Source organism: Necator americanus, chromosome X (assembly GCF_031761385.1).
Source record: "Necator americanus strain Aroian chromosome X, whole genome shotgun sequence".
NCBI lineage: Eukaryota > Metazoa > Nematoda > Chromadorea > Rhabditida > Ancylostomatidae > Necator > Necator americanus.
Window position 1 is genome coordinate 9,541,531 of NC_087376.1, and position 24,213 is coordinate 9,565,743.

Below are 24,213 nucleotides of genomic sequence, written 5' to 3' on the forward strand. Positions count from 1 at the left end.
ATATATATATATATATATATATATATATCACTTGTGAATAGTTACTATACCCTTGTTTGGCATCTCGCCAGTGTAATTAGTTTGCATTCATATCCCACTGCATGTTGATTGCGTTACGGGTCGTTTTTTTATAACAATACTGGCCATTATGTTTGTTAGAAAGTACGTTTTTAACCGCTGATGATATCTCATCATCTGTGAATGCGTAATAAGTTATAAAAATAATTACAACAAACATTGTTCAAATAGTCGAGAACGTTGCTGTTTCAACCAACACTACAATCTCGCGCCCTAGCGAGAGGAACGCATGGCCCACCTAGGCGCGCCGCAGCGCGACCGCGCCGCCCCAGCAAGTATGATGATTTGCGGGCATGAATTCCGGCACTCGGCACTCGCCCATTATGTTTTAGTGGTTTGTGTTTTCGCCATGTTTTTTTAATGCATTTTTGTGTTGGACCTGTTTCACCTATGTCTTTGGATTGCTGCTTGTGAGGTACTTTTTGTTGCTGCTTACTTGTTCCTGAGCGTTGATCCACCAACAATTTTTGTTGTTGTAGCGAGGTGCATCCCGCTTTGGTTTGATGAGTACAGTGAGATTATGGGCAGTTCTCCTTCTAAACAGCGTTTTTTCGACAATGCTAAGGCAACATCTTCCCTTTATAAAGAGCTCACCTGGACATCTTTTTTAGAAATGATCAAGGAGTTGAACAGAAAGTGGGTTCTCCTTCGTATAGCTGCACTTGTTCTCGGGTTTATGGTTATTAATGTAAGCTAACTTCTCTAGTTTTTTTTAAAGGTGCTTCAATGTTCGAGGAGAGAAGGGAGATTATATCTGTTTCGCACTTGACAAGTCTTGTGCAGATGGACTGTTGTGGAAGAAACTTGCGAGGATAAAATGTTTTACTGTAGGTTGAGAAATTTACTTTGTTGCTGATCAAATTCCCTGCAGATCTGCAGTTCTTATAGTGTCTTACTACCTATTGTCTTCTTTTTTTCAATTCTCTTATCTTTATCTTTCTAGTTCTTTTTGCTTCTGTTTCGTAATACTGTTTCTTGGGTTGTGGTTCAACGCCTGTCTTAATCATCATAGTTTCTTGTAATTACTTCATGTTTCTAATATTTCATTGAGAAGTGGTTTTTTGAACCTCTTACGTACATCAAGGAATAGCTGGTGTGAGATAAGTGTGATATGCTTCGTTCTTTCTCTCATCAACTGGAGATTCATGGATTAAAAATGCATAATTGTCGCAAAAAAAAAAAAAAAACTACCGTCAGTTTAAGAACCTCGTTTCACTTTCTGCACCTGCTTCCTGCTCTTTCCATTCGCCAGTGGCTTCAGCGACGGTATATTCTAAGGAAAAGACATTTCGTGGTTTTCCGACCAATTAAATATTGTTATCTTGCATGTAATTGCCCTTTTGCGGCACTTCTTCACTGGTAGGAGGACAGTGAAAGTTAATTGTAGTCGAAACTGAACACGTCCAACCGGGTCAACATAAAGCGACTTTGACTGAGATTGAATTGGAGACAACATACCACGAAGTTGACGTTTTTGGAATTTCTCGTGAACTATATAAGAGTTCGAGTTTGAGCGTGACCGTGCTGGATTCCCCCTAGCCTTTTCGAAAAATGGCCCTGCCGAGCTTTTGTTCTTACGAGGTACGTTAGAACGCGCCATCTTTGTACACGCGTTCGGCGACGGGTGTACACTTCGGTCGATGTTGTCTATACTTTGGTCCAACTGTTCCTCACTTATTCTACAGTGGAAATCTGCACTGTGGACTTGCAGTAGACGTCTGCCCCGTAGACCATCCTCCAACATTGCACTTGGTTTAAAAGCCAATCACTAGATGCATAGCGGTGAAGAGCGGTCCAAACGCAACTGATCATTCATTACAAATCAGGCCGTTCTGACCGGACTGCGTGCAGTTAAAGCTAAAAGAATCGATATAATTGTAGTTTGAGGAGGGCACTCAAACGGCGCCATTATTTCTCGAAGTAAATAATCAAATCAGTAGGGGCCCTAAAGCCTAAGAATTAGTCTTAGAGGATCTGTGACATGCAAACTAAAGTTACTAAGAGAAAAAAGTAAGTTAGAGCTGATGTTTAGACGGCTATTTGGCTCTTTTTCGCCAGTGAAGACCTTTACGCCCAACTCGATGTGGTGTACAGGCGGATGACACGTGAAAGATATCAACATCTTGCAGCGCAAGCAAAAGTGGCCTCAGAAAATTGTCTTCGCTTCTTTGGTCATGTATTAAGGACACTAGTAGATCGCCTTGTTCAAAGAATCCTGAGGATTTTGTCGGGTTGGAGCTGGAAGAGGCCACCTGGCCGTAAACTCAGTCGAGGTTTCGCAGGATATGAAATAGTGACGAATGGATTCATTTTGTGCAAGCTCTCGCAGAAGGTCAAGAAGGTTGGGCAGTGTTATGTTCAAGGACGGCACACCTCTACGAAGATGAGGGTAATCGCGTCAGCGATAACATCAGCCCGCCGATTAACTCAGCTTAAGTCAAGCAATTAAGGAATACATTCATTTGCTTTCTTCAGTAATAAACGATCGCTTGATAACTCCCATTAGTAGTATTTTCGCCGTTCTGAGCTTCTTGCTTTGTAAACCCCACTATACACATCTCGATGGATGCGTTCAGTAGAGAACGCTGAACTCTACCAAACTATACTATGCAATGTACTCAAGTAATGCTAGTCTTCTTATGAATGAGACAATATTTAGCCTATTTCATTTCGTGTATCACCCGGAAACATGTAGAATTGAATTCTTTTCTAGTAAATCATTTTGAGGTAATTTAGCATACACAGCCTACGTAGCCTATTACTGTTGATTACTTTAAAAACCTTCGTCACATGCTGTATTGGCTTCCATAGCCGATACACAATTCCTCACGTTATCAGCTGGATAACCACGAGTGACAAGGCACTGTAGAAGCAGCGAATCCATCCCCTGAATCCAGCTGTGTCTCAGGATAGGCACAAGGTCGCTTTTGGTCTGAGGGAGGTCCGTGCACGTGCTCATATAGCAGCCAAAAATTTGTCACAATAAAGAGAATTAAAGAAACAAATCGACGCTCAACAAAAAATTAAAAGTATAAATATTAACAAATTAACGAATGGTGTAAGAATAAATACTAATATAAAGTGTTGCAAGTAAGATAAAAAAAATATGTGGTATAGTACAGATAGCTCTCTGCATAAATTAGATTTGTCAACACATATGTGCTCATACAAGGTGAACAGTTAAGGGAGTTCTTAGTGTGTACCCCACCCAACAATTCTTCTTTTGACAGTGTTAACGAACGGTCGAGAGTTCGTTCCCCACCGCACCCATTGTTTTTGCGAAATGGAAAAGAACTACTGAGAAAAGTTTCAATACCATTTCCACAGTATTTTCCACTTCATGCAGACATTTTTATCTTCGACATTGATAAGGAGAAGAGCTAGTTCTATCCCCGCTGGAATCATCATTTTGCAAGATGGAAATACAGCTCCAAACGACAGAGATCACATTTTAGAACCATTTTTGTCCAATTTCTCCTATTTTCGTACTATTTACACACAATTTTACTCATTGACGATGAAAACGAACGGTCAAGAGTTTGATCCCCTCAAGGATTTTTCCCTTCTGCAAAATGGAAAAAAAAACAACCAACACCGATGCAGAACGCATTTAAGGCGCTATTCACGACACTGTTTTCCACTTTTTACTCACTTTTTTACTCTTTGACAGTGATTACAGACGGTGAATGGTACGACTCCCACCGGAATCTGGATTTTTGCAAAAAGTAGAAAAAGTTACTGCGAAGAACATTTTGTCGGCAGTTTTTGTCAAATTGTAATGACAAGATTATTTACCGCATTCAAATCTTCTTCAGAGCTTATTTTAGCTATTAACAAATGTCTTGATTGGGAATGATTGCTAGACTGGTCAGATTTTGCTAAATAGAATGAACATTAATTAACGGACTGCAGAAAGTGACAAAGGACAGGCAAGGGTGCGTTTTGTAGGAGAAGTTTGTGCTGTGAAACGCTTAAGTTATCTTTTTCATAGGCTCTGGTTCTTTTGAAAAATAGTTGGGATTTTTAGCAAATTTTTCTCAACTAACTTTTGAGAGAACGAGAGCCACTGGGAAAAAGTGAAAATGAATTGTGGTGAATGAATTCCACCTTTATAACGTACTTTAAACCGAATTGGTTGTTGAAAACTATGAGCTGAGTTGCTGGATGTTGTTCCAAGTCGTACATATTTTGACGCGAAAGCGAAGCTTTTGTATTTTTGTTGTTGTGAGATTACGGTGCTGCAGTTGAAAGATTCGGTGCCATATTTGATAGAACATCAAAGAAAACTGCAAATTTTGATTTCTGCAGGTGTTTTGGTTCTCTCGAAAGCTAGTTGAAAAAAAATTGAAAATTTGCAATGCAACGGACTATGCCATCGAAGACAGCAGAATCAGTATCGCTTGTCTCTTCAAAAGAGTACGTTTTAGCTAGTTAATAAATGAACTTATCTTTCATATAAATTACTAGCACGAAAATTTGTAATGCTTAGATTTGATGGTTTCGACAGCAAGTTGATTTTTAAATGGATTAAAATTCTAGGTGCGCAAAAATTATTTGTTTTTCAATTAATTGCCTTCGCAACCTTTAGAACGTCATTTGTAATGATTATAATTTTTTGTAATATCTCAATTATTCATGTATTCGATTATGCTCGTTTTGACAGTTGACTAGAAAAAATGCATGATTTTTTTTGAAACAGCTTACTCTACAGCAAGGCTGTAGGCATTAGTTCAGAGCGCATTTTATAATTTACATTCTCTTTCTTGTCTTCGTACCTATCCTCTCGCATTTCTCCTTATCTCGGTGTCTTTCGTTTGAGTAGTACTTTGCCAAACTAGTTCCAGATCAAAAGTCTGAGGAGATTCCGCAAGATCCTTTGGAACGAACTTCCCCATCTATTTTTCTAACATTTTGCACTGCCTAATATGTAGGCGTATAATATGTATTCATATAAAATCGACTACTCCGTCATTTTTTCTTTGCTCTCTTCATTTTTTCTCCTCTTCCAACCCCCTTATGACCACCCTACGTACCCCCTCCCCTCTTGAGGAATTTTCAACGGACGCTTGACCCTGAACAAAAGTTCAGCTGAAACGTTCATTATGAAATTTTTGAAGTATATGGTTCTAGTGCATCGGATCTTGGTAAGACATTTTCCCTCAATTTCTGGTACGCCTAGAACTGTCTGAGCATCTTTGAAAAAAAGGCCGAAAATTCTGTCGTTTAGTAAGTACAAAGTACCTTCCAGTTCAGATTGTGAACTCAACTTCGAGGTTATAGGGGAATTCGGACTCGCTTCAAGTGATCCCCAGCAGGGTTCTAAACTTAGACGAGTTTTTAAATGTGTATAATGTACACAAGGATGCTATGCAGAATATCGACCCAAAAGAAATGTCCACCAGCAGCTGTATATTGAATGAAAAGTGAGTTTTCATTTTGTTTTAGATTAGCTTGATTCACATTGTTCGCATAATTGGATGGCGTTGGGATCACAAGGTGAAGTACAACCAACAGTTTCACGTTAACCACTTTCACTTTAGGTTGTAGAAGGGAGGTTTTACTTTGAGAAGAATGCAAGAGCTAGTGACTGTCAATTAGTAGGATTAGAGGTGGTTGGCTAGTTAGTGGCAGCTTGTTGGATTTTGAGCTCTGTATCCGTCTCTACTTATGAAGCGGTAAAAGCGTAAATGTGTATGCGTAGAAGAGGAGCTAGTGATGCACCAATTTGAAAAGGGTGACTTGTAGTTTCGCTACGTTCTTCATTACTTTGTGAGATGATGACTAGCAACGCCATGGTTCAGAATAAATGAAGAAGATGGCTGGCAATATAGTCAGAGTTCAACAAAACCTTGAACAAGTAACTTTGAACAAGTACCTTGATCAGGCACGGCCACTTTTTCCATTTCCTTTCCTGAGTGGAACTTTTCGGGAGCATAAAACGAACTGGGCACTCGGTTCTAAAATATTTCACCAGACAGATGATTAAAACTGAGATACTGTAATTTCCGCATTAGGTCCCCAGCCTCATTCAATGTATTTACACGTCATTTACCCTCCTTTTGGCAATATCAATACTTTTAGTTTAGTTACTTGTAGTTTCTAGTACCAGTACTTCAGTGATAAGGCAATATTATATGCATAGTTGGATCAAAACGTTATGTAGAGCAGTGCATTTGCGTAAGCGGTGCGGTGGAGCGTAGCGGTTAGGATCGAAGGGGACCCTTGTTCGCGACACGGCGCCGCTTCAGCGCAAGCGATTACGCAAGTGCACCGAGCTTCATATCGTTTTGAGCTGACTATCTCTGTAACTATCACAACGTCCAGAAATTACAAAGAAAAAAGCCGTGAATCCTCTCTTCAATGGCAGTAGATCACGAAATTGGCGTCGTACGCGGAAACCCCAGGGAAAACGTTGAGCTTGGGTTGTAGATAACGGGAACGAACGTAACTCCGCTCATCTTCTCTTAATCGGCGTAAAAAACTGCTTCGAAGGCGACGTTCAAGTGAAACCAATGAAAAGGGGTGCTGTGGGAGTCGGCGTGCGTACAAGGGTGCGCGTTCCAATGTACCTCGTAGGAACTAAATAGCTTCTCCCGCCGTTTTCAGAATGACTAAGAGGAATTAAGCGGGACCACGCTCATCTCCTTAATCTACAACCCGAACTCTACTCTAACTCTAGTTTTCCTTGGTGTTTCCACACCACGTCGATTTCATGATGCGCTGCTTTCAAGAAAGCAGGGCTTGGTCTTGCAAGTTAGTAGCAACAAATGAACACGAAACAGTCCATGAAACAACCTTTTTCTAAATTTGACAGGTTTAACAGAGAAATGATTCCGTTTCCTGCCTTCGCCCTGCTCGAAAATCCACCCGACAAAAATGCCACGCATGCAGGGCACACTACGTGGGTCATCCTATGGTTTTGTCGTACTTTCCGAAACCCCTTTTTGTCTTGCTGTTCAAACCGCTTAATCATGGAGCAAAAAAGAGCTCCCCTTTTTGGTAATTTTTTTTCATCATTGAGACGAAGTATAATGCTCATAAGCCGCAGTTATTGGTCATGAAAGAGGTTTTTGCAATCCTAATCATTTTGTTAACTGTGATACCACATGATGTTATTCTCATTTGTTCGCTTTTTATAGTGCTGATAGTGAAGATCTGTGCTGCATCTGTATGGAGAACAGTAATGAGGTAATTTTCATCACTGGTTTTGTTATCATTGCAATGTGATTATTGTCTAGGATCAAACGGTATTTCGATTCATCTATAGGACCAGTTTAGGGCAAAGGATATGAGTGGGAAATTCTACGCAGGTTTAACCATTTAATGATCACATTCCAACTCAAAAACTTTTATAAGTGGTAGGGAGTCCCTCAAAGGCAGCATACCACGAATCTGAGCGGTGTGAGGGAGTCTGCGGGAAAAGCTAGAGATGGGGTTTTAGATTGCGGATCGCTGTAACTGAAGTCGTCGTAAAAAATGGCGTCTTCTACACCGCTTTTTACGACGACTTCAGTTGCTACGCGCAACCGCATCCACGTGCGAGCGGTCGAAGGTTAGTGAGGTTTCTTCATTAGCCTGTTCAAGTAAAGGCAACGGATAGGCTGCCGAGGGGACCGGAACGTGTACATATAGGCGCGTTCCGACGTACCTCGCAGGAACTACTGCGGTTCCACCGCTGCTTTTTTTACGACGATTTGGGGGAGATGAGCGGAACCACTCCTGATCCCGCCATCTACAACTCCATCTCTAGATTTTACCGCGGATTCTCTCACCACGTCAGATTCGTGGTATGCTGCCTTTAAGAATCAAGAATAAAATACGTGTTTGTGGGCTTCATCGAAAATTTTGTCAACTTGGTTTCCAGTGGAATCCGTTCTTAGGAAAGCTTTCTTTGGTTTTGTCAAATATATTTTCTAGGTTTTACTGCCATGTCTCCACTCATTCTGTGTGGTATGTGTTGCTCAGGAGATGGAATTCCGCCCGCAATTCAGTTGCCCAATTTGCAAAGCTCGAATAAATCGCCCTCTAGAGGACTCTTGGGAAGTACCAGATCCTCCAAATCCTGCAGAAGTTGTCGCATATCTCAGCAGAGTAGGTAGGGAGTGAAATTGGATTCTTTTTGAATGAAGTCGATTCAGTTGGATGCTGTATGTGAATGTTACGTTGATACTTTGTGCAAAGCATAACATAATTCCATAGTCGAGGACAGAAAGGATGTCTCACACCCAATTATCTTCTATATATTTGAATCATGTATAGATACGATCGCCCCAAATCGTTGAGAATTCCTAATGTACTCGTTGATGGGTGTTTTCATTAGCGCATTTAAAGCTAACTTATGAAGTAATTGGAATGGGGTGATAATACCTGTGAACGTATCGGGTACGTTATACGCATTTGTGTTGTTGCTGGAAATGCTTTTATTCTTTGTGACGTTGTGACATTTCCTGATGGGAGACGGTAGCCACTGGTGAACAATTCCCTTTTTTTTACATCCGTGTCAGGAAGGAAATCCGAATGTGGATGAACTTTCGAAAAAGCCTAGTTGAAGTCGACACATTTTGGAAACTTCCGCTAAAACAATGGTTTTTGGTAGCATGATGAAATTGCACCGCTCCTACAGTCAGCGACATCTGCTTCGTTTTCTCGCTTCGCGACTATATATTTGTTCTTCCTTTACTGCTGTGGAACGTTAAGTGAGCAATTGAAATCGACAAATGTAAGCTTACTGAAACATCCTTTTTTAGCTGAACACTCGTATCACTCATTCGTACACTTGTCTGTTTGTTATATAGCATATATTTTCATATGTGGTGGCCGACTTGTACTACTGACGATTGTCTGATTGTATGGTTATTGAAAGAATAGAGGACAAAATGTTATTGAGTGAATAAAAGTTGATCAACATCTCTGTGATGCGTCAGCACATTCAACTTAGATTTAGAATGCGTATTTATTTATTTATCACTCGCCTTCACCGATCTATAAGGAATAAGAGTAGCGACATTTTTTTGCAAACTTAGAATTGTTTTTCTTTTTCAATCAACGCTTTCTTCAACAATTTTTTTTACCGAAAATTTAAGCATAGCTGAAATTTTTCACGGTTTTTCCCTAAGCGCGCCAGTTCTATATTTGGAGAACAATAGAACTTGACTTAACATCTATGTTTCTCTCGAATCTCCACAGTTTGGAACCATTATTCGAAGTATGAGTTTCCTCCGTTCTCAACTATTATTGCAAAGAACGACGTGCTAACATGAAATGACGTGAATATCACTATCGTAGTGACAAAAATAACGTTTTACTTCAGATCGCGTAAACTGTCGGCTACCATGCATTGTATTTGATCACCCGTTCGCACGTGTGTTTCCTCTTTTTGAAGAAAGGATGTTGGCAGCATCAGGAGACATGCTGGGAAATAGATATGCGAATGGACCATAGAAACTCATCCTACAGGCTTGGAGCTCCAGCGCACTAATCCGATGCAGTGGAACCCGTCTCTCACCACTCCATAGCTTTCTGCACCGGCGCACCATTCCGACCACGTGGGACCCGTCCCACCTCATTTTACAGCTATCTGGCTCCGGGGCACGAATTCGACACCGTAGGACCCGGCTCACCCAATTTTACCGCGTTGAGGCCCCAGCTCACCAAACCGACACCACGGTATCCGTCTCCCTCTCTTTTTGAAATTTCTTGAGTGAGACGCAGTGTGCAAATGTGGAAGTATAATTCACATGAAAGTTTATTTACCCTCACTAACATATGGGAGAAACTAATTTGCCTTATTAAGATCAACATACATGCCTACATAGCTTTGGACAATGGTGAAAAGGTACAGTGCTCGCCTATCAGGTGCGTGGCGATGGTTTGGCATGTCACGTGTGCAGAGTTTTGCACCGTTATGGAGTATTTTCGTGACACACAAACAAACACACACACGGACTAAGCGCGTTATTATATAGCACGATTTTTCCATTCAAAAGGATGTGGCAAAGATGAATATAAACAATATACAACTATGAATATGGATATTACATAGAAATAGAATACAACGAGCAGTGATTTAACAGTTCAAATGAAGAACGTACTACAGAGATGAGGGTACTTTCTATGTTTACGATTCCGGCCAAGATGATGTAGTACTCAAACACACCCAAAACTCAGGAAGTTAAGTGTTAAGACCTGATGAGTTATCAAAGTGTAGGTAAGGTGTAGATGTTAGTAGCATCCATTCACATCAGCCAGCAAGATGTCCCCCTCATAGATGTCAGGTACAGCACAGGAAGTTCGGCGAAAGGGTATACTAGCTCACCCCACTAACCCGGTATGTAGAGATAACAGTACTAGTATTATAAGGCTTGATAAAGAAGTAGAGAGAAACACCAACACTACTCGAACAAAAATTCAGGCATAAAGCTTTGAAAAATTTCGTACTTGTCGGACCCCAATAAAGTAGAAAGCGGATAGCTTCGTTTAAAAATATCGGTAAAAAATAAAAACAATTCGGCTGCTAGGAACATAAGTTTTGAAACAATAACAGAAAGCAAACAGACGAAAGAGTAAAACAAGAAATTAAAGGCATACACAGGTAGACATAAAGACGAATTTGGATGAAACACTCCGAAGATCGTAAAGATGATGGGAAAGGCGCTTGAACTTGGGTTTGCGAAAATCGTGTTTTTTGAGGATGGTGAGTTATCCATTGGGAAGGGCTGAAGTTAGGAAAAGAAGTTCGCAGAATTCCAAGGTCAAAAATTAGAGATCAACTTCTCTTAGGCTGCGTTTGAAAATCCTGCTGTTTGTGGCCATAAGTACATACATGACAAGAAGTGGAAGCCATTTAACAGTTCGAATGAAGAACGTACTATAGAGATGAGGGTACTTTCTATGTATACGCAAATGAGAGCGATACAATGACGTGCGGGAGCCAACCAATCTTGACTTTGTAGAAAAACTATGAGTCGCAAGAGGTAAATCAGGTGAATTGAGTGGGCAATGGACAAGAATGCTTTCTCCAGTTAGAAACTCCTTTAAGAAAAAAAGCATTGAGTGGAAACGTTGTATTTGCAAACATCACTCCACTCGTAATGCGAAACACATTCCCAACTCTCCCTCGAAATGCTTTTGCTATATTCTTTTGAAGTGCTTGATTATCGGCTTGCCCCTCTGGGGGAATCTGATAAGCTTTTTTTGATATTTTCATACAGCAAACACTGGAGAATATGCTACTTGACTCCAGGAGCTAGTCGAGCTAGTTATTCGTTAGAAACGCACGATGTGCGGTTCTGCCTGTCTATATCGGGGCAGCGTGCGTCTTCATTTTCCGAAGCCGGAGGTTGCAGAACTCGGGTGCGAAGTGCTAGTCTATGCAGCTTATTCCCTCGACTAGTTTTCTTCCAACCACCATCAAACGCTCTCTTAAATGCCCATGCGGTCATAGCAAGACAACGCTAGTTAGAAGAAATGTTCGAACTTAAGTAGAACAATTCCTTCTGAACAACGAAATAAATTCCTGTCGTAAATTTCAGTTTTGTGCCGTTGACTGAGCTGTAAGATAGCACCCAAATTGACATGGCTTTGCTCCCTACTACAATGCGTTGAATATTGCTCAATTTTCCAACAGAGGTTTCAATTTTTCATAGCTAGTTTTCATCATCTCAGTCAAAAACCTTCGCGTACGGCAATCTGTAGAGTCCTGCCCCTTCATTAGTTCTTTGAGTTGAAGCTGAGCGAGAAGAAACTCTTGTGATGGTTTTTGCAGTATAAAGAAAACTATTCAAGCTCACCTCAAAGTGGCCGTTTATTAGAACTTGGACGCGCAATTTCATGAAACGTTCCAAATTATTTTTTAACTATTAGATTACGTTTGCAAAAATGCTACATACAGTGATGATGACTAGGGAAAAAATTTCTAATGAATGTTATGTTAGAGTAAAATTGACGCAAAAAATGTTAGAGTAAAATTGACGCAGCAAAAGTTTTGCTGGAGGTTTCCTGTTTGAACCCAGAATTCAGAAAACGGTGCTACATTAAAACATCACTGAAAGCAAAGCAGTTCAGAAACCTTAGGGAACATACCTGAGTGGATCGAAATTTGCCACTAAATGCGCAGTTGATGCCGACTCGAAGATGCTCATTTTTAATATTGACAAAGATTTCTCATGGATGAAGATCTCGTGAAAATACATAAGTATTAGGTGGCCCGTCTTCACTGGACATGCGGGCTCCAGCATCTTTTCCGGTCATTTCTTTATCGCTATCCTCGCCCAAAATGTTTTCAAATTTCGTGAGTGACGTTGACCAGGTCCTCTTGCCGTGTCCAGCTGAGCTCTCAGCTGGTCCATCCGTATAGCGAACACGTCACCCCATCTCGTTGGCGATTTCTCTGCAGCAGCAAACATCTCTCCATCTCGTTGGTAACCCCTCTATAGGGCATTTAGCACCGATTGTAATTCACACTAGCGTTCTTTTAGTCTATCTCTCGTCGATTCTTCTCATAAAGTGACCGGCCCATGTATGCTTAGCTTTCGATAAATATTCCGCTGGGTCGCGAAGACGGGACATTCTTCTTACGTCGGAGCTGCGAAGACCATCTAAGTGTTGTGTGCGCCGGTTAAACTTCAGAAGACATTTCTCAAGGGCTCTGTGGGTAGTAAGTAGCTTCCTAGACGTGGCGGCGGTGTCTGCCCACGTCTCCGCTGCGTAACAGAGCGCTGGAAGAACTGTCGAGCCGAACAGATGGGCACGAAGATCTTGGCCCGTCCGTTGGTCCGTAACTTCCCTGACGGGTGCGAATGCTGCCCATGCTGCTCTCATTCTTCTACTCAGTTCTTCCTTCAAGTCGATTTCCATGTTCATAGAACGTCTGAGGTATACGTATGACGAAGTTTCCACGATTTGGGAGCCTTCAAGTTGTACTCCTCCGTCCTCTTCCACACTTCGTTCAGTTCCTTCAGCATCGTCTCTGCTTCATTGGTATATCGTGAAAAGAGAACGACGTCGTCCACAAAACGAAGGTTCGAAAGGAATCTTTCATCAACACGTACGCCTCTTTCTTCCCATCAAAATGATTTCATTGCTCATTGCAATGCGGCCGTGAACAGCATAGGCGATATAGTATCGCCTTGTTGTACCTTTTTTCCAATAGGTATGGTGAGGGGGCGGTGGAAAAGCTGTATCTTCGTGGTGCATCGATCGTAGTTATTGGCTAATGCCCTCACATACGAAGCGTCCACACCTTGATCGACTAGCGCTGACAGTATTCCATTCGTTTCTACGCTGTCAAAGGTTTTCTCATAGTCGACGAAGGTTAGAACAAGAGGCCCTGCAAACCTCTATGATCCTCGACACGGTCTGGATGTGGTCCGAGCAGCTGAACCCCTGACGGAATCCAGCTTGTTTGTGAGGCTGTGCTTAGAGTAGTATATTAGGATGGAATATATTAGGGGGATATTAGGTATATGAAGAGGTATATTATTTGAAGTAAGAAGTCCTGAGCGTTTTCGCTAGATGTATTTAGTGAGCAATATTTGACGAGGGGTAAACATCAATTCGGGTCATACTACACAGCGGTTTCAAGATGACATCACGAGTACAAAAACCGAAAAAGATCGTGCTCCAATCGCGATGAGCCGGTCCAAAGAATTGCTAAGCCCGGATTAAAGGACATGTTTTTTGAAGGTTTTGCTGTGTGTTTGGTGGGACTGGAAGGGAATCATCCACTATGAGCTCCTCCCATCGTACCAAACACTCAATTTGGAACTCTACTGTCAACAACTGACCGGACAGACAACGAACTGACTGTCTGTGGCGCAGTCGGTTAGAGGTCCATTGTAGCCACACGCTCGAGGGTTCGAAACCGCCCTAGTGCAAACCAAGCCTTTCATCGCTCCGGGGTCGATAAATTGGTGCCACACTTGTCTGGGATTATAAAAACATTGACTTGATCGTCGGCTGGCCCCCGCAATCATTGTATAGGCCAACACGCGTTCAAAAACTTCATCCATTACGAATCCCAGTAAAACGCGTTGGCTCATCCCAAGTGGATTGATACGCCAGTGACTTTATCCTTTATATATATATATATATATATATATATATATATATATATATACCAGCCTGAACGTCCGGCTAAAGCCGGACATCAGGCTTATTTTGGTGTTCGCTTCGCTCGCCTTCACCGATCAGTGAGAAATAACAGTAGCGAAATTTGTTGGGAAATTAGAATTGCTATTTTCTGCCAACTCTTTTTTCAACTTTTTTTTTACGCGAAAATTTAAGCATAGATGAAAGATTTTATGGTTTTTCCCTAAACGCATCGGTTCTATATTTGGAACAAAAGAACTTGATTTAACATCTATGTTTCTCTCAAATCGCCACATTTTGGAACCATTATTCGAAGAATGAGTTTCCTCCGTTAACAGCTATTAGCAAAACTAACTTGCCTTATCAAAGCCAAAATACATAGTGACATAGTTTTAGACAATGGTGAAAAGGTAGAGTGCTCGCCTATCAGGTGCATGGCGATGGTTCGGCACCTCACCGGTGCGGAGTTTTGCATCATTATGGAGTATTTTCGTGACACACAGACAAACACACACACACACACACACACACACACACACACACACACACACACACACCACACACACACACACACACACACACACACACACACACACACACACACACACACACACACACACACACACACACACACACACACACACACACACACACACACACACACACACACACACACACACACACACACACACACACACACACACACACACACACACACACCACACACACACACACACCACACACACACACACACACACACACACACACACACACACACACACACACACACACACACACACACACACACACACACACACACACACACACACACACACACACACACACACACACACACACACACACACACACACACGGACTAAGCGTGATTATATAGCATGATATATGGACATACTTTGACTTGATCGGCGGACGGGTGTCATCGGACGTAACAATTAGCTAATGTCCTCATCATGACGCGTCCACACCCTGATCAACAAGCGCTGGCAGCATTCCATTCGTTTCTACGCTGTTGAAGGCTTCCTCATTGTCGACAAAGCTTAGAATAAGGGACAACCGGATTCCCGGCAATCCTCTATGACCCTCGACATGGTCTGGATGTGGTCCAAGCAACTGGACCCCTGACGGAATCCAGCCTGTTCTTGAGGCTGTTCTTCATCCAGCGTCCTAGATATGCGTGTGAGGATGATCTTAGTGAATACCTCGTACAACACGCTCAGCAAGTGTATTGGAAAGTAGTTCCGAAGGTCCTCTCGGTCACCTTTCTTGTGGATAGGAACGGTTCGCAAGGTCTACTTTTCTGGGATCCTTTCTTTCTGAAAGTAGGATCTCATGTGCGCTATTGGAATTACATGAAGCGGATAACCACCAGCCCTAAGAAAGTCTGCTGAGGTCAGGTCCGGAGGCTATGCCAGGTTTCATGTCCTTGGTAGCGACTCGTACTTCCGAAGGGAGAATTCGTGGTTCCATGACTGAGAATGATCGGGGTTGACGGAAGTAAGCAGCCTCGCCATGGCGAGCTTAGTTTTCACCACAGTTTGTTGCGCAACCTATATGGATCAGGGAACCATCTTGCGACCAGGGTCAAGCGTGTGTTGAGAATTTCTCAACAGGGGGTCGTAAGAGGGGTGTCGGAAAATTAAGAAAAAATTAAACTAGGGGAAAATCAGAAAACAATGTAAGGAGCAAAGAGAAAAGGAAGACGGGGTTGTCGATTTAAAATAAACATATATTAAGGCGTACAAAATTTACTGTAGTTTAGGTATACAACATTCAGCAGAAAAACAGAAGTGAAAACTGCTTTTTCAGACGTAGTGCTGTAACTTGAAGGAGGATCAGCAGTGAATGGCATGTTTTCACCGCATATCAGAATATATTCACAACTGAAACGTATTCTAAGTTTTTTTTCAGGTCCCGATATCTGCGACTGCAAAATGGAAGAGTTGTCTCAAGGAAGAAAAAACGTCAATGATGCATATTCAGTACTTGAGTTCAAAATAAATTCGTTTAATATTTGAATAAACGACTGAAGAAGACTCGCGGTTGTGGTTGAGGAAGACTGTTGTAGCATAAACAGTTGAGCTAAAAAGAGGGTACACAAACCACAAAATGATTTTTAAAAAATTTATTCTTCATAATTCTGGTAATGAAATTACTGCACTTTTTGAGCCAATCTTGGAGATGGACGACTTGGCATTTTTTTGCTGCTCTAACTTATGCTTGATGACGTCGGAGTCGCTTCGGTGGCACAAACCGTGCAAAATCATAAGTCGTCGTACGTGCAAGGCGGTAAGGGAGTCCTGAACGAAAAGGAAAGCCTTCAGAAAAGAGAAAGAAGAAGCTCGTAGACAAAGGAAACGTACCAGCGACAAAGCATCCTTTCTAAAACATCAAGATTTCTATAAACAAGCCTCTCGGTTACTTTTGAATTAGCACAAACAATTGAAATCTTGAATAAATGTGGTGCGTAATAAATAACGTGATAATGTTGTGGAGGTGACAAAATAGAAAACCAATTATTTTAAATGCAATTAACTACCTAAAAGTTTTGGTCCCTTCAAAAAATCGACTTGTTGTCAAACCTATCAAGTCTATACACTACAAAATTGTGTGTTACTAATTTATATGAAAGAAATGAAACTAACCAGAGGTGACTTCGTATTGAGTACTAAGAGATCATAGGAGGCAATCTTCATAGCTTGCACAGTGCTTCGGTACTCTTCCGTTACAGTCAATTCAATATATTGATGATCCGCAGCTGTACGGAAACGTGGCGTCGAAAATTCGTTTAGGAAGGATGACAAACGAGATCTTCAGAAGCTAACAGGAGTGTAAGAGCACTAAGTAAAAGTAGAAGCATAGCTGCAGTGAAAAGCAAGTACGTTGGCTCAAGTTGGTAAGTGTAGTGCAGATAAAGTGCATTATGCGTGACCTTTCCCTATCGATCGCTTATTTATGCGCGATTACAATGACTTCGATAAGGACATCTGTTAATTGGCCATTACATCCCCTGTTGAAATAAAGGCTGATGCTGATGAGTCACCATGACTGTATGGATCAATGCGACGCCTCGGTATTTTCATTGTGACGGTCAGGGATCAATCCCTGCAAAGGTGCTATTTTTTGCATTTGGCGTAAAAGAATTTAAAGAGCACATTTCTCATCCTACGGTGACGAACTTCCTACTTTCAGTCGAAATAGCAATTCTGATGCTGCTACTGAGCAAAAAAAAAGACTTCTACAGGCGCAATTAGGGTTATAATTAGTAGAAAGTGGGCTCCACGAGTTTCTGAATATCTACGCTCAAAGTGAATGTTATGCAATAATGCTGGCTGCGATCTGTAGAGAGAGATTTCTCCTATATTTCTACAAAGTTTGGTGCCTCTAGCTTTCCTAGTCTTTTTGAAACCTAGTTGAGAAAAATCTCAAATTTTGCCTCAAATTTTCGGGTTCTCTCAACTAGCTTTTGAGAGAATCAGAACACTCTACAGAGCCCAAAATTTGCAGTTAAGGGTTTCCCTTGATGCTCTATCCAAATATGGAGTCGAATTTTTCAACGGCGCTACCCTATCCTCGCAACGGGAAAAAGAGCGAAATCTCGGATTTTCGGCAACGCCTCAAAATCTGTGTGACTTCAAACAAATTTCCATAACTCAGCTCATAAATTATAAAGAGGAATTCGGTTTGGAGTATGTTGTAGAGGATTAGATTTTTGCTATCATAGTTTGTTTTTACTTTTTTACAGGTACTTTTCTTCTCTAAAAAAGCTAGTTGAGAAAAAGTTGAGAAAAATGCTAAATTTCTCAACTTTTTCTCAACTAGGTTTCAAAAAAACCAGAGGGTCCCTGCAAAAGATTTTTTGACCGTTTTGTAGCGCAAATCCTCCTCTACACAACGCAGCCACCTTTATCTTCCCACGTCGTTTCCTTAGTGAGTAATTCATGTTTATTTCAAGGTAACAAAATCCAACCTGTGCAGCAGTAATTTTCAATTAAGACCTGGTTCTAATCGCTAAAATAACCTCTGTATAGCGCTTGAATGTGGCAAACAGTGCTCTGATTACAATTTCAAAAAAACTGCCGGTGAAATGTCCTCCTCAGTGATATTTTTTCGGTTTTGCAAAAATCTAGATTCCGGCGGGGATCGAAATCTCATCCGTTCATTTCCATTGTCGATGAGTAAAATTGTTTGTTAATAATTGGAAATAGTGTGAAAATTGTTTTAAAAGGTGTTCTCCTTCTTTTCCAGCTATTTTTTCGTTTTGCAAAAATAATGGTTCCGGCGGGGATGGAACTTTTGATCATCTCTTTATCAATGTCAAACAGTGCAATTGTGTTGCCGAATACACATTTAGAGTTCACTTATCTTTTTAAATTATATGTTTACATATATACTGACTCACTTTTAATTCTTCCAGTAACGTCTACCTCGTACTAATCCGAGCAAATATATCTAGAGGACATTTTTGGTGAGTAGCCAGTGTGGAATGGGTCGCGGCCTACCGGTAGCATCTTCAACAATCTGACTACCTTTTAGTTAGTCTTTCTTCATTATCTTGACACGTCTTTTAATCTTCTCACCTAATGATAAACATTTATCGGATCTATTTATACACTAATGGCAGTATTTACAGATGTACCACGATATTTACACCCTTTCTCCTGAGCAGAGCTTCATCCGTTTTAAAGAAATTAACTCCGAACCAAAACCTTCAGCCGAGTGGCTGGCAAAGAAGAAAAAGTTGAGAAATGCATGGCTCACTTCTCAACCTAAGACGACGACGACAACAGCTGCACTCTCGGATCAATTCTCTACACTTCTTTTCGCAGTACTCGGATTTCTTGTTTTGGTTACGCTCATCGGGCCACTGGTAAGGGTTTTCTTTCCTTGCAAACACTTTTTTCCAGCCTATTTGTGAGCTTTTTAAAATTCGATGTTTTCTGCTATTATCATTATTCCTGCTCAGACTTGCGCTGTGAAACGAAACGCTGTGAAACGGCAAAGAAATCCTGACCGTGAAGTCCAAGGACATCTAGAGTTAATCGAGCAGTCTCTCCGCTCGAAATCCTTGCTGCTCGAAATAAAATCTTAAAACCATTTATTAAATTTATTATATGTGTAAAGTCCAATAAACATCTTCCTCTGTTGTCTTCTCACTGCGCTGTTCCACATCTCAATACCAGCTACCTGGAACACACATTATTAGAGAAATTCTACAGAAAATCAAACACAAAATTCTAACCTTGTCTAGATCAGTCCATCGAGGGGTTGAATGCTTTCTACCTCAATTATTATTCTTGATCTTCTTCCACCTGGCACACATCATCTTGAACATATAATTAACATGAACATATGATTTCTAGTTACTATTTATTCTATTAATATATCTGTATTACAACATATATATTTTGTTTTACTTGTAGCATTACTATCTCTTAAAATAATTTATTATTTATTTATTATATCGTATTATTTTGGTTTATTTATTACGCGTTTATTTGTTTTTTAAATTCTTTTTATTATTGTACCCAAATTTTTGGGTTTTGCTGTGTGGGCAGTTATAGTTTTAGGAATGAGATGAGAGAGTCGTTGTTGGGACGGGGGGTCGTTTTTAGGAGGGATTACTCTTAGCTAAGATTTCGGTCTTGAGAACTGGGAATTTCGTAGGCGTAGAAATTCTCAGGATCCTGCAAGAGGAGATACCTCGTCGACACCCATATTCGCCTTCATGATGAGGATGCAAACGTTGTGAAGGACGCAGAAATACAGAGCCTTAAACGTGCTAAGTAAAATTAAAAAATAAATGAAATAATGAAAGTAAATAGTAACAAGATAATAAATAGGATTTGATGGAACTAAGTGCTATGACAATTACCTACGACAATAAACTCGATAAAATCTTATTCAAAACAACCACGTGTACTGAAGGACGGAAGAAGATTAACGTTACTTACTTCATTACTTCAGTGAGACTCCAAAGATATCGCAGACGACAATCAACAGACGAGTAGGACAAAAATGAAGAAAAGGGTGTAAACGTGAGTGTTTGAAGGAAGCAAAGCTATCAAGGAACGCTCAGCTAAAGGCAACTTAGAAAGCTAGAAAGTTAGAAACTTTAGTACGAGTTCGAAGACGCCATAACGAAAAAAGTGAAGGAAATGTTTAAAAAGTTACCGCTGAAGATGTGGGATGCAAAGAAGAACATTTGCGGCGATTTTCCAAAATACTAATAGTCTTCTACTGCATAAATGTTTACACGTGCCACTACATCGTCAATAAGGTCCATCATTGATTGAAGGAAACCAGCTGTGAGGATGAGGTTTCGGCCACCGAGAAGAGACAACGAAAGGATGTTCGGGAATGCAAAGTCTCCAGAACTGGCACATCAGCTAGATTGTATTGCTGTAAAAGAAGGAGCCGCATCAGCAACTCTCTTCCAATTTGTTCATGTTTTTCGTCTAGAAGCTTCTCTCATGAATCAAATGAAGAGGAACCTGAAAGCGTTAGATAATTGATAATGCAGTATGAAAACAAGCAGAGTACTTGAAAATTCGGCACAAATGATCATACACGCGTTTTGGTACACTTGATATTGGTTATGTGCGAGACCCCTTTTATCAGGGGTTTATTTATCCCGAAATACAAATAACTGTTTTTGTACAACAACGGCAGCCCACTGCGCAGAAAACATTCCTAAACGAATTCGAAGAGATGCTTGTTTAGAAATCATAAAGTCCATCTCTTGAACTTCGCTTAACACAAATTCGTCTGCTATCAGCATATAAAAAGAACTTCTTGCAAGACGATGTGAAGCCAATTGATTTCAATTGGCCAAAAGAGAGAGGGGTACCGGAAAAGGAGGGCGGTCGTAAGGCGTGCCTGCTGAGGAGAAAAAATGAAGAGAGCAAGGAGAAAAAGACGAGGGACTGTCGATTTCATATGAACTTGTAATAAGAGATGCAAAATGTTAGAAAAATAAATGGCGTGAAGTACTTTTCCAAAGATATTGCTGGTACGATCTTGCTTTAAAGTGAGTTGGTCAAGAAAATTTCGCCAAAAAACGAAAAATGTTGGGTATGAGAGAAGGAATCAAAACGAGTGAATATCTGATATCCACAGTCAGTTGTCAAATTGAGGACAAACCATCAAATAACGAATTAAATATAGCACGCTATCGTCAAGCGTGCGTTGAGCGTTCGCAAGTCATGCCTGCGCTGAGAATGTCTCAGCAGGGATCGTGAGAGGGGTACCGGAAAAAGGAGGGGGTCGTGAGGCTTGCCACCAGAGGAGATAAAGGTATTGAATTAGGATAAATACGAGGGGTCGTGAGTGCGAAGACAAGAAAAAGAGTGTAAATTACTTGAATTTTGTAAGATGATCGCTGTGGCGCAACGTGGTATAACCCCGTTCCTATTTTAACTGTCAGAGATCAATCCCCCACAAAAGTGGGACTTTTGCACTTACTGTGCCACAGTTAAAAGAACGCATTTCTCATCCGACGATGACAAATTTAATATTATCACTTCAAAAGCATTTTCCATGCTGTTACTGAGCGAGAAAAGACATCTGTCGGTGCAATTGAGGATAAAATTAATACAAAATAGGCTTCACGAGTTCATTAATATCGCCGCTAAAAGTGAATTTCACGCGACAATGCTGGCTGCAATTTGTAGAGAAAGATATCTTCTATATTTTTGTAAAGCTCAATGCTTCTAGCTTACCTAGTTTTTTTAACACCTAGTTGAGAAAAATTCTAAATTTTGCCTCAAGTTTTCTAGTTTTTCTCAACTAGCTTTTGAGAGGACCATAACAGCTACAGAGAACAAAATTTGCAGTCAAAGGTTTTCCTTGATGCTCTATCAAAATATGGCACCGCATTTTTCAATTGCGCTACCGTAAGGGAAGAAGTACGAATCTCACAATTTCGGCATCGTGTCACAATCCGTATCACTTCAAACAGAGTCCAGTAACTCAGCTCGTTGTTTACAAAGACCAATCCGGTTTAAATTCTTTTGTAGAGAAAAACATTTGCTAACATATTTCGTTTTTACTTCCCTCCAGGTAGTTTTGTTCTCTCAAAAGCTAGTTGGGAAAAAGTTGAGAAAAATGCCAAATTTTTCAACTTGTTCTCAAATAAAGTCCCTGAAAAAGATATTCTAATTAATCTCTGAAAAAGCTATTCTAATTCTTCCATAGCGCAAATCTTCCCTTACAGAAAGCAGTCACTTTTGCCTTCCTCCATCTCTTCTGTAGTCCGTTATTCACATTTATTTCAAGCTACTAAAGTCCGACCAGTCCAGCTGTAATTTCGAATCAGGGCTTGCTTCTAATCGCCAATATGACCTCCAAATAGCAATTATATGCGGTGAACAGTGTTCTAAATACTATTTCAGAAAAACTGCCGGTGAAATGTTCGTCTCAGTAAATTTTTTTTCGGTTTTGCAAAAATCAAGATTTCGGCGGGGATAGAACTATTCATTGTCTGTAATCACTGTCAGTGAGTGAAATTGTGTGTAGGAAGTAGAAAATAAAGGAAAATGTTTTTAGAATGTGATCTACATTGGTATTAGTTGTTTTTCTTTCATTTCGCAGAAATGGAAAAATTCCGGCGGGGACCGAATTCTCAATAGTTCGTTTCCATGGTCGATGAGTAAGACTGTTAGTAAATAGTAGGAAATTGTGTGAAGATGCAACTTGTCGATAGTCAATTTAGCAACAGCCAAGATTGTTAACAAACTTTGTTACGGCTAACGTTTCGGCGTTGTCGCCTTCGTCAGAGCCTAGGCAGCCGCGTTGCCGTGATATTACCGCACCTCCGCGTGATAAAATCGCTCCGCAATCAATCTAAATTGACTATTGACAGGTTGCAATCCCTATGCCAAGATTCAAGGAAAGTCGAACTTTCGTACTTCTGGTGTAAAAATGGTTTGAAACGTATTCTCCGTCGTTTTCGGCTGTTTTTCCCATCTTACAACAATAGTAGTTCCTGCGAGGATCGAACTTCAGACTGTTTGTAATCACTGTCAAAAGATGATATGTGTGGTCGAATAAGTTGTGAGCTTCCTCTCTTTTCAATTTATATGTGCACATAAAACACAGCTACTAACTTCTGTCCCAAAATCCGTCGCCGACGGATTGATCCGTCGGAAACCATCACAATTCTTGGGAGTGGGCAAAAGTAAATCTTGAAAACACCTTTCCAAAGCAAATGAGCTGCTGATTTCAAATATACTTCGAAAATTTAGTTCGTATACGGGATCGTAGATTAAGAAGAGGGGGATGATTCCGTCCATTTCTTGCTAATTGGCGCGGGGCTGGCACAAGGCTGGCGCACTCCAATCGAACTCGTCGTAGAAAATAGCGCGCCGGAAAGCTCGAAGTCGTATCTTCCAGCCCGCTTTTTAAGGCGATTAAGAAGAAATGGACGGAATCGCCCTTCTCTTCATAATCTACGATCCCGTGTACGAATACTCCACCTGAAATCCGTACCACCTCAGATTCGTGGGGTAATGCCTTTAATTATTTTCACACCTCCGCATTCCTGCCATTGGTATATTCCGCGGATACATCTCCATGGAAGGAGAGGGTGTTCATATGATTTGCGCTTATTTGTCGAAATTGGACGAAAGGTTCATTATAATCGTAATCAGGAGGTTATTTAGAGCATTTTGGTACCCTACATCATATGTAGGTTCGAAATTTCCAATCTGTTCGGAAATTGACGAAGGTGCTCCATTGAAGGTTAGTAGAAAAGCATACATTCATATCTGTGAAAAACTGCTCCGAAATTCTCTAGCTGAATAATTTGTTCATGACAATAGTTTAAATTGTAGGTTTCTAGCTTTGAAGGTGTCTAGTTTCTTCAATGTCAAACTTACAGTTTTGCGACATTTCGTTATTTGTTCCAATTTTTGAACAGCTTTCAACAGCTTAGATTGAACGCCCAATTGTAGCGATTCAGTACCTGTTTAGGGCTCTCCTCATTTTACGAGATGTGGTTTGTGCGCTTACATTGGATGAGAGCTGTTT

General features: G+C 40.7%; 3 protein-coding genes across 7 annotated transcripts; 2 read left to right on the forward strand and 1 right to left on the reverse strand.

Annotated features, from left to right (window-relative positions):
- Nucleotides 1-101: 101 nt before the first annotated feature.
- Nucleotides 102-8,923, forward strand: RB195_022023 (uncharacterized protein; the record flags this gene model as incomplete). 3 transcript variants are annotated; one of them, XM_064209009.1, is made up of 9 exons in its annotated part: nt 102-119; nt 411-493; nt 558-576; nt 644-714; nt 797-905; nt 5,359-5,501; nt 7,218-7,266; nt 7,996-8,173; nt 8,826-8,923. In XM_064209009.1, 9 exons carry the CDS (start codon nt 102-104, stop codon nt 8,921-8,923), a joined length of 768 nt encoding a protein of 255 aa, XP_064064888.1. The 3 variants fall into 3 exon arrangements, with proteins under 3 accessions (XP_064064888.1, XP_064064889.1, XP_064064890.1); XM_064209008.1 differs by lacking the exon at nt 8,826-8,923 and adding an exon at nt 8,217-8,264 and having other exon boundaries at nt 7,996-8,169; XM_064209007.1 differs by lacking the exons at nt 102-119; nt 411-493; nt 558-576; nt 8,826-8,923 and having other exon boundaries at nt 599-714; nt 7,996-8,184.
- Nucleotides 8,924-12,555: 3,632 nt separating this feature from the next.
- RB195_022024 (uncharacterized protein) lies at nt 12,556-12,939 on the reverse strand (the record flags this gene model as incomplete). 2 transcript variants are annotated; one of them, XM_064209010.1, is made up of 1 exon in its annotated part: nt 12,556-12,939. In XM_064209010.1, the coding sequence occupies one exon, from the start codon at nt 12,937-12,939 to the stop codon at nt 12,556-12,558; it is 384 nt and encodes a 127-aa protein (XP_064064891.1). The 2 variants fall into 2 exon arrangements, with proteins under 2 accessions (XP_064064891.1, XP_064064892.1); XM_064209011.1 differs by having other exon boundaries at nt 12,556-12,933.
- A 3,461-nt stretch (nt 12,940-16,400) lies between these two features.
- Nucleotides 16,401-19,276, forward strand: RB195_022025 (uncharacterized protein; the record flags this gene model as incomplete). Of its 2 annotated transcripts, XM_064209012.1 has the most annotated exons (3): nt 16,401-16,473; nt 18,900-19,054; nt 19,151-19,276. In XM_064209012.1, the coding sequence occupies 3 exons, from the start codon at nt 16,401-16,403 to the stop codon at nt 19,274-19,276; spliced, it is 354 nt and encodes a 117-aa protein (XP_064064893.1). The 2 variants fall into 2 exon arrangements, with proteins under 2 accessions (XP_064064893.1, XP_064064894.1); XM_064209013.1 differs by lacking the exon at nt 16,401-16,473 and having other exon boundaries at nt 18,818-19,054.
- Between the last annotated feature and the right edge of the window lie 4,937 nt (nt 19,277-24,213).